The 18,194-nt window shown below is 41.4% G+C and overlaps 3 protein-coding genes and 1 non-coding gene across 6 annotated transcripts in view; 2 read left to right on the top strand and 2 right to left on the bottom strand.

Moving 5' to 3' along the window:
* LOC110830318 (DNA-directed RNA polymerase II subunit Rpb4) overlaps positions 1 to 18,194 on the bottom strand; it is a 27,734-nt gene continuing 9,540 nt past the window's right edge. The window contains exons 1-4 of one of the 3 annotated variants that reach the window (XM_087341051.1): positions 3,819 to 3,996; positions 1,827 to 2,007; positions 1,519 to 1,614; positions 1 to 508 (exon numbers count right to left, since the gene is read on the bottom strand). In XM_087341051.1, coding sequence (XP_087197177.1) covers positions 430 to 508; positions 1,519 to 1,614; positions 1,827 to 2,007; positions 3,819 to 3,879 — 417 coding nt within the window. In that variant the 5' untranslated portion in view covers positions 3,880 to 3,996 and the 3' untranslated portion in view covers positions 1 to 429. The other 2 variants (XM_087341050.1, XM_087341049.1) reach the window with 2 other exon arrangements.
* Positions 7,519 to 13,482, top strand: LOC110830319 (facilitated trehalose transporter Tret1-like). The gene is made up of 9 exons (XM_022065059.2): positions 7,519 to 7,666; positions 10,063 to 10,177; positions 10,563 to 10,698; positions 10,771 to 11,037; positions 11,363 to 11,481; positions 11,806 to 12,070; positions 12,298 to 12,512; positions 12,583 to 12,860; positions 12,958 to 13,482. The coding sequence occupies exons 2-9, from the start codon at positions 10,085 to 10,087 to the stop codon at positions 13,199 to 13,201; spliced, it is 1,617 nt and encodes a 538-aa protein (XP_021920751.2). The 5' UTR covers positions 7,519 to 7,666; positions 10,063 to 10,084; the 3' UTR covers positions 13,202 to 13,482.
* Positions 14,087 to 14,295, bottom strand: LOC147871263 (small nucleolar RNA U3). Its single transcript, XR_015532770.1, has one exon. It is a non-coding gene; the product is annotated as a small nucleolar RNA U3 (small nucleolar RNA).
* LOC147871264 (facilitated trehalose transporter Tret1-like) overlaps positions 17,578 to 18,194 on the top strand; it is an 11,302-nt gene continuing 10,685 nt past the window's right edge. The window contains exon 1 of the mRNA XM_087341036.1: positions 17,578 to 17,659. Within this exon, the coding sequence (XP_087197162.1) occupies positions 17,655 to 17,659 (5 nt within the window). The 5' untranslated portion in view covers positions 17,578 to 17,654. The remainder of the gene's footprint in view (positions 17,660 to 18,194) is intronic.

Consider the following 18,194-nt stretch of genomic DNA (forward strand, 5'->3'; position numbering starts at 1 on the left):
TGTATTAAAATGTCTTTATTTAATTAATTGGATGTGTATACATCTTTTTGGGACACACTGTAGATCTTTCTTCCATAAGGCTTAGCGTAACACACTCAAGCTGTCACACAGCTTAATATTTTATTCCAAGAGCGAGTTTCTAAAAGGAAACAAAATATTTGTTTCCATGCCATAACTTTGTGCTTTGTCGCACTGTAATGAACATAAACTCGGCAGGAGGTAAAAAAATTTGTCGCAAGAGACAACGCTACAGCATCCAGACACTAGCACTTGCAAGTAAACATGCTTTATGTCCATTTACAGATCGAGAGAAGCCTGAAATTTTCATTTTATATTAATCTCTGGTACTCGTTCACTTTACAATGCCTGAGGCAACCAAAATACTGTGTCCTGAATATACAATTAAATATCAGCTCTCATAATTTGAACTCAATACTGCAAACTCCGTTTTGTCTGTATGTCATCAAGGATTTGTCTCAATTCCTCATCCTCAAACCTCCCTTCCAAGCTGAAACATAACAGGACGAGCAAAATAAAGACACACATTATCAGTGAAATTGTGATCACGATATGCAAAGAGCATTAGAGAAATATTCCAAGAAACTAACGGCAATATTTGACTGGGTGTTTTCACTAAAACAGTGGCCACGTTTCTGTGGTGGCAAGACTGACAGACTGTGGTACAAAATAGATTTTCATATACGGTATGGACCAACAACTGTATAATACTGAACATCACAGCGTAGTGACCTAAACTCCTGCTTCCTACTGCACCTCAAAAATACAGGCAAGTCGCCCAGTTTCTGCTGCCCTTATGGAGGTACAGTCCACACACCAGGAGAAAAGCCCTGCTACGAATTCGTTATATGCGCATTCGCAAGATTTCGCTGTGAGTGACAACCCATCCTAAAAGCATTCGTTCCACAACCACTGAATGAAGGACAGACGACAGGCTTTCATGTGTTCTGATGGGTACAGCTTTAAGATTACCTCACAGCGGCACAGTGATTTAATCTAGAATATTATCGCAACATCCGCAGAACACATTAGAGGTGCAATCACTACACGCTACTCTTAACTGATTTATGTTTTCAGTCTGTGTGTAGTAGCGTAAAACTCTGACATATGAAAATTCCTACCAATAGCAGCCCTCTAGTCCACTTGATAGTAAACATCCCCCCTGCACCGCCCCAGAAACGACTTCCCCCTGCAGGGCTTTTCTCCCGGTCTGTGGACAGTCGTACCTGTTAGGGGAGACAACTGTTCACTCATCAGGTACTTCCCGTTAACAAATGACCATGAGACATCATTTCTCAAGGTCAACTCATCCTCACTTATTTTCACCTACTGAGAAGAGACCAGAAGCCATGAAGAGTAGAGGGTTGGTAGTAACAACACATATACAAGACCCACTGTATCCGCGACTATCTCGGCCACAGCAGAACGTTATTCCTACAGACATTACTCTCGGTTTCAACCACCCAGACTTCAATGTATGCTACTTGGATCTCCGCGTACCTAGGTATAAGAGCCTTCGCCTCCTCTGGAGTTTCAGGACACAGGTTTGCAAGGGACGCAAGCTCAAACTTGTGTAATTTCTTCTGCATCAGCAAACTGAAACCAAGACAGAAGGGTAAAGCAGTGTACCCAACACTACAGGCAACTTCATTCAGTACAATAACACATACATTAATTTCAGTGGTAAATCTACCAAAATTTTCCATAAACAAGAGTTACTATAATGAAGATATAACATTCCACAAATTAAATAACCTAGAAAGAAAAAAAAATGGTTATACAGAAGAGACGTGAAATGCAAAGCTTACTTGCGAACAGATGATATTGTTTCCTTGTTCTTAAACTTGCGGAAACGGTTGGTGTACGTCAGCGTCTTCATGAACACCTCGGAAAACTCCTGTTCCTCCTCTGCGCTTTCATTCTGTGCCTTCCGATGCTCCAGCAACATGTGGACCTCAGAAATGAGCAGCGTCTCAGCGTTCTCAAACTCTGCACCAACACATGCTCTATGTTTCATCTGACTTTATTGAGAAACTTATGGACAGAAACGAGTACGAAATCAAACAACTATCTCAAGAGAAAATGAACAGTCTAAAAAAAAATGCAACAACAAACAATAACATCATTCAAGTCACTGGCTACCATAACACTGGTAAACAAACTCGACACATGATGCCCCTTAAGATGGTTGATGTATTAAGCCCTCTTTCAGCAGGAAATCATACACCTTCCTTGTTTTGTTCACATCAATCTTGATGAGTGTTCTTGCCTCGGCTAGTTTCAGGCCTGAGTTACGTTTACATTCTGCTACAAGAATCCGCTGAAACTCCAAGTATGACTCAGGAACAAGCCTTGTGGCAGAGCAGAGTTGACGTTCTTCTGGTGACAGCCGTTCATAGCCTGGCAGACCAACTATGTCAAGTGGCGGAGGAGGCCGTCTCATAACACTAGGAAATGTTTTAATAGCTGGGCTGAGGGATGGCACTGAATTGTTGACAGTACGCCAGCAGGCAGAAGAATGTAACAGTCGTCGTTCTTTGCGATGTGACTCTCTGATACGAAGCAGTTTCTGAAATAAACGGCAGCTGTGAAAACGAGTGATGCCATTCTCCCGGAGTCCTTGTAGGCGAAGAATGTACTGCTTCAGCTTGCCTGCATGATGCAATCCTTCCATTATATAATCAAAATCAATACCAGACATCAACTGCATAAATAACAGCAGTCGTTCGGCAATCGTTCGTGTCACAGTGGTTTCGAAACGGTGCAGCCATGAGAAAATCTTCCGAACAGCAATTATACCGTGGTCTCGGACCACGCGTTTTCGTCTTTCTCTCTCCTTCAGGCGCACATTGTACATGCTCACTATTGCTGTCTGTAGAGCAGTTCCAATCTCATAATATGGGTCATCTGGTTCAAATGTACTGACATCAAGTTGTGAGACGGTTGCCTCTGCATAGTTATCATATTCAACATCAAAGTCACCTCTTGCTGCATTATACCCACCAAGAGCTCGATAGCTACTAGAACCAGGCAAATAACGAGGGGGTAGCTCTGTTTCCAAAGGTCGATAATCAAAGGGTGGTTCTGAGGTTATTGTATGGATGTCATTGTTAAATTTTGGCAGCTCAGGTGCAGGGTTATCAATGTAGAATGTTACATAATGTTTCTCACATTCTTGTGCTGATCGAGTATGCACATAATGAGAAATATCATTCCAATTTCCAAACCCACATTTGAATAACGCATCCAGTAATTCAAGTTCTTCATTTGCTGTCCATGTTGATCCCTCATATAAAGGGAACTCACTTTTCACAACAATGTATTGATGACAGTTTTTATGAGGCTCAAGCTCAGCACCAATTGCAAAGCACGATGAACAAATCTCCACAGCAATACTACAATCGGCACAACATATGAATGGTTCACGCAGGATGGAAGAACATACATAACACACAGAAGATGTCATAGTGGTGTCCTGCCCCACCACACACAGCCAGTCTGCAAACAAGATGTATCAAATGCAGCTATTCATCTTGTTTGAAAAACAAAACACACAAAATTATCTGTGTACCGTTTACTGGCACAACTTTGTTCACTCTGAAATTACGAATTATCATTATTCTTTATCACAAGAAATTAGTATTTTACTGTTTACTGGCATTACGACCGTTCACTGTGCAACATGAATTATCATTATTACTTACACCAGCTTATGATAAATACAGTTTTGTCGTGCATACACAAATATCACTCATTTTAATTCTCTCAACACTTAGCAGCTTTTATACTCCTATAATTACCTTTAGGGAATTGCAAGTCTGCAGCCTCCTCTTCAACAAGATCACTAACTAAAGCAGCCATTTTCAATATTAGTGGATATCACAGATTATTAAACTCATGGGCGCCCATCACCACAGATTATAATAAAGAGAAGCAGCCTTGGAGTTTGATGCTCGTGGCCAAGTCAATGTGCACTACAGTTCTGCATTCTATACGGCAACAAACAAATTAGATTTGAGCTCAGAAAATATAACGAAAAGGAAGGGCACATACAAATTTCGATTTACATGAGAGTTTACGGATTTCATTATAAATTATGTAAAAATAAGTCATTCTACGAATTTAACTCTTCAAAGCAGCCATTTTTTTCTGACAAACTTCAGACAAACCAATGTGAAGTGTAAATTATTAAATTTTTCCCTTTCCAGTTACAATGCAGAAGACTTTAAAAGCCTCTGCCTACGATTGAACCCAGTTGATCTATCAATGAGATATTGCTCATCATGATTTGCTAAACTACACTGTTGTTTGACTGCAATATTGCTCAATGCATATTCAGATGGAAGTTTTCCATCAAGATCAGGTTCAGTAAGGGCAAGCTACCCTTCACCTTCACTATGGACCCTAATAAGTAGCTGACACAATTTGCTTTCCACTTATTTGCTGAGCTCTATATTTTGCACACTGTACACCAATGAATATGTATTTAAAACCACTGTTTATTTTCTTTTTTGTAGAGTTTATACATTGTAATGTTAATGGCATGAGATATGCAAATTCATAGCTTCACATTATCTTCTATTTACTATACAATCTTTTGTACATTACTTATGTTTCAAGACATAGGAAAACTTATGACCAAACTGGGAACTGCTGCTGTATATAAGAAATTCTATACAACTTACTCCGCAGAGGAAACTCAGGGGAAGATAGTTTAGAGTCAGAATGATTGACTAGCTTTTGGCTTACTGGCCAGGGTTTGATCCCCAGCAGGTCAGGATTTATCTTTCCATGACAACATCCATCCTTCTATCCAATGGGTACCAGAGTTCTTACTTTGGGGGTAGAGTAATTACAATGTTAAATTAACCAGTAACCTCTACCTGGTGACAAGGTTGTGAATGTGTGGAGCTATACATCTAATTCCATACACCGTAGTGCTTAATTAAGCACGCCAGGAATAATTCAACCAATTTCTGAACTTCTGAATTTCCAGCTGCTTTGTTAGCTGCAGATGCCATGCATCCTCTGGACATTTCCAAATACCACGAGGAACTTGAAAAAGACATGGCCACAAGTGGAATCTTGCCTGTAAAAGGTAAAAGGAATTCTACAAAACACTTATAATGTTGATTTTCTGGAATTAGGGAACCTCGTGGAAATTCATGTGAGAATGAAAAATGTTTGTAGATAACATGAATGTAAGAATACATTACTCGAGTGACGTTTACATCCAAACTGATGCTGCAACGTGGGTCTGAGCATGTACCCCAAGACTCAAATCAAGTTCTGTGGAGTACGACACAAGACCTAGGAAAGACAGTAATTCTGAGGACACTGAAGATACGAACAGATTTCTAAATCTTATTAGGAGGGCAGAGGCGAGATTACTGGAAGTTCTACCACTTAAAAACCAGGGGTATTCCTCACGCCACATTATGAAATCAGCAGGGCAACCAAGGGAATAACAAATGAACCAATGATACCAAAGGTAACAATGGTATCTAAGATCCCTGTTGCAATAATGTGATGTGAGGTCATTGTTGCAGATGTGTGACCCAATAACGACTTTGATTCACACTGAAAATGAGACAGAGAGACATGGACGGTCCTATAAGGAGTTATTTTCTCATTCTAGAGAGAATGATTTCTTTCCTTGAAGATTTTCAATGAAATTTATGTAATCAGGGCGATGACTCATAATATTTAAGGTTATTGATAGCGCACGTTATGTAGGGGCTAATATGATACGATAAACTGCAAGTGACTGGCTGATTCTTACCATATTTAACAACGACATTTCAACTGCTTTGAGGTTCGTGCAAGGAACGCTAAAATACGCAACAATAGTGCAACGCTGAGGTTAGTTACAGCTTCAGGGCCGAGTAGAACGAGTTCGTAAACGTGGGTTATATCGTGTGGGTGGAAGAGTGGCTTATGGTGCAGGTAACGGTTCAGGAATGAGGAGTTGGCAAGGACTGAAAAGCGCTATTGGTTCATCGAAGTCTTCCTATCTCGGTTGACCCAAAGGTTGGTATTTCCTTTACAGCGTACGTACTGGAATCGCTAGTTCGTAATGATCCTGTCGTACCAGTGCCTCGTTTGTGAAAACGAAATTCACCACGAGATTTGTATTGCCCACCTCAGCCTACACGCCATTTTGAAAAGTACGAAGACGGTTTGCACTTATAAACAGTTTTCATTTACAATGTCGGTTTCTGTCCGCGATGCGCCACTCTTGCACCGAGTAGTGATCATGTATTGTTCCATCATTATCAGCCATTCGAATCGTAACCCACGGAAAAACAAGTTTCTTTGTTTCATGTTATTACATAAGGAAAACAAGAGCCTCAAGCTATGATAATATTAATTGTGTTTTGTTCAGGTTATGAATAAGTTTTCAATTCTGCAAGTATTTAAAAAACAAACTTTACTTTACACAGGCGTTTAACTACATCGTCATATAATTAGGTGGAGTATCACACAGAAGTTTTGCAATATATTTATTAATATCATCAGATCCTGTATATTTTAATGTGCAAATCAATAACTTACGTGCTAATAACGTGAAGGACAGGCGGACGTGTGACCTCAACTGTTTAAATTACATCGTTTCTACTGACATCTAGCGAGACCGATTACAATCAAAGTTCAAATATTGTATTATAGGCGTCGAAATAAGGTCAGTGTCTTAGTTTTATAAAATTACATGTACTTATTGAAGTGTTTAGAATTTTTAATATATTTTCTTTGCCATACGAGTGTCTCGTAAACGGAACGTGCTAGGAGTAACCAGATGTTTCATTGTTATCAAGGACGGATTGTGTAAGTTCCTTGTTTTGTACTTTGAAAGTGTTGGCTGCGCGTTCAATGTGGCAGGCAGCGTAATTGTGAAGTCTTAAAGTTTATAAACTACTTTTGTTGTAACGATCAGTTAAGAGTCGTTTGGGGCACGGGTGTTTGTCTAAAGTGTTAAATGCCTTTATCACTACTTTAATATTGTAATATCTAAACAGTTTTACTGTAATTATGATTTCTTTACCAATAAATGCAAAGGAAATCCTTTTATATTGTTGATCGAAACACTGAATACTGTAGTTTTATTCGGACTGTGTTTTTTTTTTGTTTCGAATCTGGTTTTGTGCACTTTGAACCTCTTAAAATGAACCGTACAATTGATTGAAGGGGTTACAGCTACATTTTACCGCGAACACTAAAAATTAAATATAGACCACTCTAACAAAATACACCAAGGCGTATTTGTGTCCGTAGTAATAATGATCAGATCATTATTTCTGAGCTAAGCGTCGATTTTCAGAAAATATACCGCGCGTCACTTATGCCATTTTCCTAGTTTGCGAGATTGCGTTGTTTATGTTTTAAGAGTACTTCAATAGAATTCGCTTAAGGACAGACGCGATCTCGAAATGTGAGTTAAACCATTTTTGTTTCGACTCTCACAGAATTTATTAACTGGTTCCTCAGGCAAAACAACTGCCATACCGGTTGTTAGTCTGCGAGAACACGTCGGAGCGAAACGGTCGGCTTTTCTTACGTGAGATAGCAAAGTTTTCTTATGAAGAAAAGACAATAATCCGGTTAACCAACAGTAATCTATTTGGAATCATCGAACTGGAAGAAAGCTCAAGTAATGTTTAGAAATCATTATTATTTGCTTACTTTTAATACGACATTAATCATTATAAATATATTAATCATTAAAATAAAGTGGAACTGGCATCAATTAACATTCAGCAAATCAGAATTCTGCCTACGATCCTCAGTTTAAGCAGCGATTATCTCCTTAAACAGCGTTAACCAGTCGATCTTTGTAATGGTGAAGTGCGGTGTTCTCTTCGCGGTACGGACTGAATTCTTAAATATTAATCAGACGAACTGTGGCTCTTAAAAAGTTAAAACGTACGAAACCAAGTGACAAATGACACGTGGACGGAAAAGTAAAGTGATTTTAATTACATTTAATAATGGAGAATATCGAACCATTCGTGGGGCTTAAAAAGTTTCACATTTGTTCGGGAAAATCTTTCTTAACAACGTAATTAATTCACTTCTTTACCTACTCTACTTTTCATGTCTCTCTTTTATTTCCTTCATCTTCACTCCTCTCTTCCTATTCGTTTCCTTCTGCTGATCCGGTTTTCGTCACCCAAAACTTTGAGACATTTCGTATCTGTCCTGTACTTCCTCAATCAAAACAAAATCTCCCCTCACAAAAGAATCTCCCGACCTTCAGGGTTGTGCATTTCGTGCGTGACTTTCCTCTACGACCTCGCGCACATTGCCGCAATGAAATTATGGACTAGCCCGTGCTGTGACGTCATCAAATATGACGTCTCACTGGTTTTTGCCTTTCACAATATTAATTTCAGTGTTCCATTTGCTCTCTCTGTAATCAAATAAACAAAACCAGAAAAAAGTAATACAGATATCGGAAAATTATCCCATTTGTGCGTCAATGCAGAAGGGCGTTTGGTGATCATGTACACAGCGCAAAATCTATTCGCCTATTCGCTTATTTGCAACTGCTGACACCGATTTAAATAAACACCGAAAATTTAAAATTTTACAAGAGACTCCTCCGTGACTCGATTGACAGAGCCTCGTTTCTGGTAACGGTAGATATGCTTAATGCTTGAAGGTTAAGACAGCTCGAGGTGTGATCTCACAATTTCAGTCTCGTGACGTAAGAATAGCGGGTAACACCTGTCTGTTTGTACATCTGATTACACCAAATCAATTAAGTTGACCTTATTAGCAGACACAATTATTAAAGCGCATTTAATTAGGACCGAGAATTGGGACACCTTACGAGGATTAGATTACTATTGGAGAGTTGAAAATATATAAATTCCACCAGATACCGATGAGGGCCCAAGGTTGGTTGGAATCCAGTGGCGGAGTTTTGTTAACGCGGTAATGAACTTTCGGTTTATATAACATGAGAGGAGGTTCTTAAACATCAATAACAATAACTAATATTTTTTTAAAAAAAAGCGCAACAAATATCACTTGTAAATCTTTTTTAATAAATTATTTCATGTTATGGACCCTTCTTGAGCTAAATCACAAGCTGAGAGTTGTCTCAGTGTTCCACTTGCATCCACCGCATATCTGGGAATTCCCCAGCAGAAAACTACGGACAAGTTCCTCCTACATCGTCGCCTGAGGTTATTCTTGGCAGGAAAATTAACAAACCTCTAGGAAACATCCAAACAAGGTTTCGAAACAATGTTACAAAGTCGTGTTCGCGTAAGAACGTGCGTTATATACCCAAGGCTGTGTCGTATGTAATACGTAAAGTGACTAGTTTGTGTGGTCAGCCTGCACGTGTCGAAGAAAATGAGATTTAATTTTAGCAGAAGCTTCAGGGATCAGATAGGCTACGGGTCTTGCAGGATGTTACTTTTAATGACGTCACCTAGAAAGCCCAAGATTATCAGTCTGCGTTTATTTCGCAATGAGTTGTCATTTATAAATAATATTTAAGAATTCAGTACGTACCGCATAGAAAACACAACACAACGCCATTACAAAGAACAACTGGTCAGCTTTCCTACTTTACGTGAATTTGTGGCCATGTGCTTACCTTATGGGACGTAATCGGTGATACATTTTGCCAACCCATTTTAAGCCCAGATTAGACCATACACGGGGCACGGAATTCCTTCATTATCAGCTTATCGCCATTTAACAACGCCATTTAACAACGCCGTTTAACAAGGACAAGTTGTAGAATGCAGATAACCTGTCGGTTTTAGAATGACTCTTCTGATATTTTCCTGTCGCCTCTGCGTCTCAGGGGCCCAACAAATCTCCTATCCAATGGACAACAAGGTCCTTTCCCCGAAGGTAAAACACGGCCGGGGCGTGACTCTAATCACTCACCCCCACCTGGTGGCGAGGTTAAGAATGAGTAGGAGCTATATTACCTCTCCGCCCAAGCGCCTACATGGCGTGTAGCGGGACAGCTTTATTACAGTAAGTCGTGGCTGAGTCTAAACGAGCTACCGCGTTCTATTGCAGGTAAAACTTACTCCCCCTCGCGATGGAGCGGGGTAACACAGGTACCAACATGGCGGCAGCAGAATCTCAGAGACAAGTGAAAAACATCAGCCGCTTCCGAGAAGTGCTTCCTCAGGTCAGTGTAATCACATGCTGGGTTTACGAGTATGTATTATTATATTTTTTAAAAAATATTGAACACTTTCTCTGATTATTTCTTCCTTTATCACATTCTGCTCACTACGCAAGAACTGAAGTAATTCAATTCAATTCAATTCAATTCAATTCCCAATGTTTCCGAGGTAGAAGCAATAATTTTCTCTAAAACTTCAGCAGTCTAAAAAATTTTCATCGACGCGAACATCCAAAATCTCACGGTTTCCAGCCTCACTGCACATCATTTCACCTTCCTTTTACCATTTCCATCGACTGCGGGATGGAGTTCTCAGTCCTTTCTTTCCATGTGTACCTTGTCTTCGGATCTCTCTTGCCGCCTGTAACGCTGACGGTCGCTGTTGCAGGTACTGGCTAGTGTTGCCTGCAACTTCGTGCTGCTGGATCTCAACTTGTCCCTTGCGTACCCAACCATCCTCATCGCTCAGCTACACCAGAAAGAAGGTCCTTTAAGTCTGGACGACGTACAGGCCTCATGGCTAGGTGAGTGACTCTTGACCCCCGCAAGTCGGCGGCGATAGATGCAGTGACTCCCGATGCTCCTCTCTGTTTCAGGAAGCATCGCGTACATCTGCCAGCCGTTCGGTAGCCTGAGCTCTGGAATGCTAGTGGAATGGTTAGGTCGAAAGCGCTTTATGATGCTACTCAACGTGCCCTTCCTGTTGGGCTGGTTGCTCATGTGCACGGCGCCAAACTACGCGGTGCTCTGTGTCGCCAGCGTCGTGGTCGGCGTCACTATCGGACTCACCGAGGCGCCCATCAACAGCTACATCGGCGAAGTGTGCCAGCCAGAGATCAGGGGCGTAATGACAGCCTGTGCAGGTGCGTGACGTAAGCACGAGGGAGGAAACCTGAAGGGGAGAGAACATTTGGAGACCTAGACGGAGATGCGAGGGTAATTTTAAAGAAACAGGATCTAACTGGACGCTCTGGAATAAAGAGTCTGTGAGCGAGACTCAGTAACGGGCATTTCTTGAAAGAGGCAGTTAACCTTTAGGGTTTCATAAAATCAATTAATTTCTTCAGATCAAGGAACGTAAATGGTTTTTGGGCCTGGGTATTGAACGCTATTTCCCTGGAGGCAGCACACCCAAGAAGTGAAGAGATCTAGAATAAGTGGAGTTGAACGCCCATTATTCTGTTGCAGGAGTGTTTTACCAATGCGGCTTCTTCCTCGAGTACCTCTTCGGCAGTCTGACAGACTGGAGGACCGCTGCTGGCATTAGCGCATCCATCCCCATCTTCACCGCCATCTATATTGCTCTGGTAGATTCACTCTTGGTCATTTATTGACGCTGTATTAAGTTCCGAGTTTGTCAGCGGCATAGAATGAGATGGGGAAATGATGACAGATGTTGAATGTAATAGTGGCCTAGATAAAAAAGACTAATGTAAAATTTATATTTAAAGAGGAAGAAATCACTAAGACGTTAGTTAGGACAGCCCGGCCGCATCACCCTACATAACGCGAACTACTGAGAGCTTCGTCAGATAAATCATAAATAAATAAGCCGATGATAAAATACACTTCATATTCAAAACTTCTGTATGACCGTACGATGATCGATTCTGTCCCGTGCTATTACGTAGGTGCCCGAGGCCCCAATATGGCTCATCTCCAAGGGGCGGATAGAGGATGCTCAAGTAGCCCTTTGCTGGCTTCGAGGATGGGTGGAGCCGAGCGTCGTCAAACAGGAGCTAACTGAGCTGATCCGCTATCACCAGGAGACCATGCTTCTGCTGACGAACGCATCCGGAAGCCAGCAGATCAGAGAGACGAGTGCAGCCTTCGATAACCCGGTGTTCGTAGGGGAGCCGGAGATAGAACCAAAGAGAAAACCGATGGTGGTTGCAGGTAAAATCACGAAGGCCCAGTAAGTCAGCTTAGCGATATGATAACAGGCTGGCAACAGCAGGGGAAGGAGAATTATCTCTTGTACACAGCATCCAAACAGGAGCTGGGGCCCACATAGCCTCCTGTCTAGTTTTCTCTAATCCCACCAAGGCAAATGCGTTGAAATTAACCTTGAAATACACGAGACACTTCAATAAATAGCGTCGATGAATTTTGTTCTGTTTCAGAGACCGAGACGACAGGTGGCAGCACTTGCTGCGGGGGACGTTCGGAGATGTTGGACCGGATCCGGGACCTGGTGCGCCCCCCCACGCTCCGTCCCCTCCTGCTCGTCATCCCATTCTTCTTCTTCGTCCACTTCTCTGGGCTAACCTCAATCAGGCCTTTCATGGTGCACGTATTCAAGGAATACCAGATGCCCATCAGCGGCGAGTGGGCCACAGTGAGTGCTTGCGTCCTCGCTCACTCCTCGTAGACCACGTGGGCACAGTGTTGACCATCCCGTGTTTCAGGTGGTGTCCGGTGGATGCGGTGTCGTGAGCACGGTGTTCATGATGTGCACGGTCCAGCGGATAGGGAAACGTCCCTTGTCGCTGTTTTGCACCATGGGGAGCGCCTTGGCGGCCCTCCTGCTCGCTGTGTACGCCCTTGTGGAGGTGGCGCCCCAGAAACCAGGGGAGCCACTTAGCGCCACCTGGGCTCCACTCCTGCTCTTCATCCTACTGTCCTTCTGCAACGGCATCGTGGGGCAGATGCCCTGGATGCTACTTTCTGAGGTCTTCCCCTTCAGGTAGGCATAAAGAGGTTTTCTCATATCCTTAACTATCCTCGGAAGGCCCAGTGCCATTAAGTTATTTCTGTAAATGGCTCTATGTTACGTGTTGTAGAACGCGTGGTCTGTCGGGGGGCGTCTCTGCTGCTGGCTGCTACGTGTTCCTCTTCCTCAGCTCCAAGACGTTCATCGACATCGAGCGTTCCTTCCAGTTGCACGGCGCCTTCTGGTTCTACGGTGCCATCAGCTGCGTCGGCGTCGTGTTTCTCTACTTCCGGCTGCTGGAGACGGAGGGGAAGTCCCTGGAGGAGATCGAGAATCACTTTACGAAGGGCCTCAACGCGCGCCGAACAGTGTGACCTTGGCGATCCCCAGGAAATGGCGGTGAGCGACAGGAAGCACTGATAGACTATTCAGAGCCGCTCTCTACTGCCTTCGTCCGACTTTTTAAATTTTGTTTAAAGGTCTTCTTCCGGATCCAGGCAACACTAGGAATAACTTCCTGTAAATCCTGCCTTCCGTCTTATCCCCGAGTATTCTCGTTTTCAGTTATACTAATTCATCACAATGTACGGAATACGATCGTAGTGATGTTAACAAGGACAATCAATAAAAAATATGAAATTTTGTAATTAATTTATTTCTGAGCATAATTTAAACTTTTCGCTCCTTTTCAAACCAAATACTATTAGGAGGATGAGATAGACGGGACAGGTAGTACACATACAAGAGATGAGAAATGCTTGCAGAATGTTAGTTGGAAACCCTGAAGAGAAGACACTACTCGGAAGAACTAAGAGTAGATGGAGGGGCAATGTGATCAGCCACGGCCGCTTTACCGCGGGGAAATGGGCCCTTCTGGAAAGCAAGCTGGACCGTACAGCTGTTCAGGATGATACAACTAGGACAATATACCCTTATCGAGAATCGAACCTTGATAGACCTTTTGTCATCCGTATTAAATATTAATAAGTAGTTTCTTATACCACACATCAAGCAATTTGTGTTCAGGCAGGATTAAATTTTCTACTTTAGGCCGACGTAACAAAATCTTGTGACGCGAGAACAATAAATGCATAATATCCTTTACTATGCAAAATACAAAAAAATATAATTTCTTATGCAAACATTTACTTGTAAATGAGAGTCGATAAACGTGACAGTTCTCAAATCAAGAACCCTCCGATTAATCCCAGACTGCAAACTCCCATTTAAAAACTATACGAAGATATAAATAAAAAAGAACCACTCGGAACGCAACTCCCACCTCAAATTCAGTTGCCTGAATCCGAACGATCATCGATGATTCTCAAACACCTTGCGGCGTCTTCAAATCTGCCTCACGCTCAGAGGAAGTTGCTATAACTCATCATCGTGGTTGCAACCAACTCGACTGTTAAATGTCAAGTGTGAGAAAACATACTACAGAAATGATCCTGTGAAGTACGATTCTAACGCTTGCTTCCAATTTTTGAGCTATTAAGAACATTACAACGTTCTTCACTTGCGGGATCTAAGAACCAACACAACGCGCGTGCCACCTAGCGGCCATTACTGTAAACAAGTGTATGCAAGGTGGCGGGCGAACACAGCAGATGGCAGTACCGTTGGCAACTACGACGTCATAAGCAGAACGAAGTTCTATACCTGGAGAGATCTTCGGGAATTCCAACAACACAATACGAACTCGTCCTGTTGGTTATAAATGTCAATTTATCGCTAGATAAAGATATCAGGATGTTGTGGCTAAAATAAAAATACTTTTTTGCAAGAAATCGAACGCCAGTCCTCCATTTCATAATGTAACACGTATTTAGATGCTAAGAGTCTAGAATATTAATTAAAAGTTTACGATTTGTTGCCTAATCCTTCCTTATAGAAAAAAAGGGGGGAACATAAGCTTACGAGGTTAACGGCGTTCACAAAATTTGGTGTGAACTCTAAGATATGGAAATCAACCACAAAATATAATTTTATTTACAAATCTGAAACGATTACTGTCAAAAATTAATTAGGCCAGCCGTTACCTCTGAAGGAGGGTCAAGGTGATTTATCATTGGATATCGCTAAATGCCTAAAACATCACACTCGTTCAATTAAACAATGATTCCTGTGTTGACTGAAAGTCCCGTAGGTTTACCGCAAGTGAAACATGGCCCTCACATCATATGAAATACGTCACCATACGAAATATCAAGGACAAGGTTAAATTGCATTACTCATCACACGATTCTACGAGTTGAGACGGTCAGCTTGAATCGCTCTAAGTGTCGACGAAAATACCGCGATTAGGAAAGTGTAGGACGCGAATTTTCTTGTTACAGGGTGTGCAGCAAACTGTGATCGCAAAATTTGCGAAAGTATGATTCCATAATGGCGTGTTATTGTGTGTTTAGCCCTTCAAAGCCAAAGATCGTCTAAATATTATTTAATAATTCAGTCCGTACCGCAAAGAAAACACCACACTTCACCATTACAGATATCGCTTGATGCTGTTTGTTCTAGGAATCACAAGAAAACTATGAATACAAAATTCAAAGTTACTCACTGTTCGAGCAAGTGTTACATATTTACAGGAAGTAAGATGGCAACCTTGTGGACTGATAATTTATCAGACTTTCAGTGCCAGCGCAAGGCAGCATCCATGAAAAAAAAAATCGGTTTTCATGTCACGATATAATCGCCAAGTTTACTCGTGCCTATAGCCTTGTGTTGGGTTAGGTTTTAGGGTCGAACCGTGAACCAAACGTTTAAAGACAGATAATGATAAAACACAAATTACTAGGTTTCAAGAACAACAACAACTGTCCAAGCAAACAAACTGTCCTAGGAACACTAAAGTAAAATAGAAGTACAAAAAATTACGTAAAAAATTTGACTTCCACACGTCACCTTAAATATATAACACAATTAGTGGTAAAAACATGTTTTTAACCAATTAAAGCCTAATGGTCCCATCTGCTTCAAAAATCGATAAATCTTAATTTTGTATACAAGCGTTTCGCGTGATTCTCACTGTAAACAGCGATTATTTCTTTAAACAGCGTTAACTGGTTGATCTTTGTAATGGTGAAGTGTGATGTTTTCTTTGCGGTAAGGACTGGATTCTTAAATATTATTTATACAAGCTCAGACTTCAAAGAGTTAAGACTTCATTAGATGCTGGTGCAGTTAAAAAATTTTCTAACCGATAAAACGATTCGATAACGATATGACCACTTCCAATATCGAATCCATAATATATTTTGATAATCACCATCCAGATTTATTACTTTTATAGGACACATCACATTCAACCTAGAACCAAGAAGTGTAAAATATCAAAGTTCATTCCACGAAACGAGTCTGCGGTCCGCTCGGCATTTCACTTCTGCCTCCTGCCAGCGTTGTGCAATGGCTACTCCTCAGGGTAACCGGGCACATGATATAGTCGGCGTGGTAGTTTCTGGCCGGTGGAGAAGCTGGCGGACGGACCTAGTCTGTGTACCTAAGGTGGCACGGTCAGCGTATTTCTTTTGTTTGGGCGTTCAGTCAGCATTATACTATCGCACAAGAGACTCGCTCCTAGCCTTTCCCTTGAAAATTCCAAGCTAGCGGAGCTGGCGGACGGGCCTAGTCCGTGTACCTAAGGTGGCACGGTCAGTGTATTTCTTTTGTTTGGGCGTTCAGTCCGATAAGCTCCTAGGTGCAGTCAGCATTATACTATCGCAAAAGAGACTCGCTCCTAGCCTTCCCTTTAAAAATTTACCGGCCAAAAACTACTGCGCCGACTATAATAATCCTGTCGCCTCACGTTCGAGCACAGATGATCCCAGTAACGTTAAAAATTTTAATGCAAGATTGTAATGTGCAGCTTCGTACGGTTGAGATTTCAGAAGGCCAATCACAACACCAACAGCTTGATTTTCGATAACAGCAGAATATTTTAAAAGGGGAAGAGGTTTTATGGCAAGCAACTGAATTTAAATAATTTGATGGGTTCCCGACATCACGATGGTAAGCGAACTTTTTTAAACCGTGACAGACGGAGACTTCAACGCCAGTATAAAAGTCGAAATTACCTTCACAGTCTTGTAATGTTTAAAACCCTCTAAATGAGATTGTGGGTTTACGTTTACCTCGCAAACATATTGTCAAAGGATCGCAACGCAGCTAGGGAAATTCACCGGCCACTCACAAAAGAAAAAAGTCAAATATTAGCGAACGCGTCGGAACTATTAAGTTGTGCGTACATTCTGTAATTTGTTTTTCAGGATGATACATTTGTGGGAGACTCTATAAAATGTGCCTTTATATGTATAATATAGTTTTAAACGTCTTAAACCGCTGAATAAACAAAACACCAATAAACGGGAAGGCACTGTGGTATTGACAGACTTTCGTTACTTAACACCACTATTAGCTTATCAAGTCGCCCGCCGAATGGCTTACTTTTCGGCTTATCTGTCATTTTTTCAAAGCAATAATAAAATTATTCCAAAAAAAAAAAAGCACTTTCAGATAAGAATTCATAAACAAGTTTCCAGTTTCGAATTTCTTTTTGAGTCTATGGAAATATAAACGGAACATTGACGCACTCCCGAAACACACCCGTAAGTCAAATCGTGCTCATAGTATGGATATCACGAATAAATTTAATTGAAATACACGGAAAAGTTTAGATTTTGACACCGAATGTCTCCACTCCCCCTGAAAATATAAAAATAGCTGATAGTGGTCTATTTTCAAGGCCGGACAGCGTGTGACCACCGCCAGCCTTGACACAGCTCACTTGTTTCCAGACTGCAGTCTTAAGCGGATGCTGAGACCACAATGACGTAAGTAGTGGAGCTTTAATGTAAAGTGTTTTAAACTTTAAGTATATGTGTCACCTGATATAACATCCAGGAACTGCGTTTTGCCCACAGAGTGTACGTATTTAGGTGTTTCTTATGATTCTCGCTATAAACAGCGTTGATCAGTTTATCTTTGTAATGGTGAAGTGTAGTGTTTTCTTCGCGGTACGGACTGAATTATTAAATAATGAGTAAACCAGGTACTTCAAAGCGTAAAGTTATGAGCAGAGTAACGAAAATCTTACCAATATCCTGAAAAAATATACCGATACTGAGACGGTGCATCCAGACGGCTTTCTTACGAGTTTCATTCCAAATTTTTAAATTTCCTCGAAACTGCTGCGTCGGTTGTACCAACTACTACGATACTTCAGCAAAGATTATAAAAATGACGAAGTTTATGCATGTCGAAATTCTTGCTACAATTTATTTTCGTGAAATGTGGATTACGCGACGGTATGTGCTGGGCACGTCCAGGAACTTTCCATGCAGGGTGACAGATACGCGGACCTTTAGG

This window comes from Zootermopsis nevadensis, unplaced genomic scaffold (genome assembly GCF_977971745.1).
Source record: "Zootermopsis nevadensis isolate Lab colony 2312 unplaced genomic scaffold, Znev_1.0 Znev_ptg000061l, whole genome shotgun sequence".
Lineage (NCBI taxonomy): Eukaryota > Metazoa > Arthropoda > Insecta > Blattodea > Termopsidae > Zootermopsis > Zootermopsis nevadensis.

What these genes read in the sequence shown, in the direction of transcription:
- LOC110830319 (XM_022065059.2), top strand. Translation starts at nt 10,085, where the DNA reads ATGGAGCGGGGTAACACAGGTACCAACATGGCGGCAGCAGAATCTCAG. An exon ending in CCGCCATCTATATTGCTCTG is followed by an intron (nt 11,482 to 11,805) that starts GTAGATTCACTC and finishes GCTATTACGTAG; the next exon opens with GTGCCCGAGGCCCCAATATG. An exon ending in TCAGCGGCGAGTGGGCCACA is followed by an intron (nt 12,513 to 12,582) that starts GTGAGTGCTTGC and finishes CCCGTGTTTCAG; the next exon opens with GTGGTGTCCGGTGGATGCGG.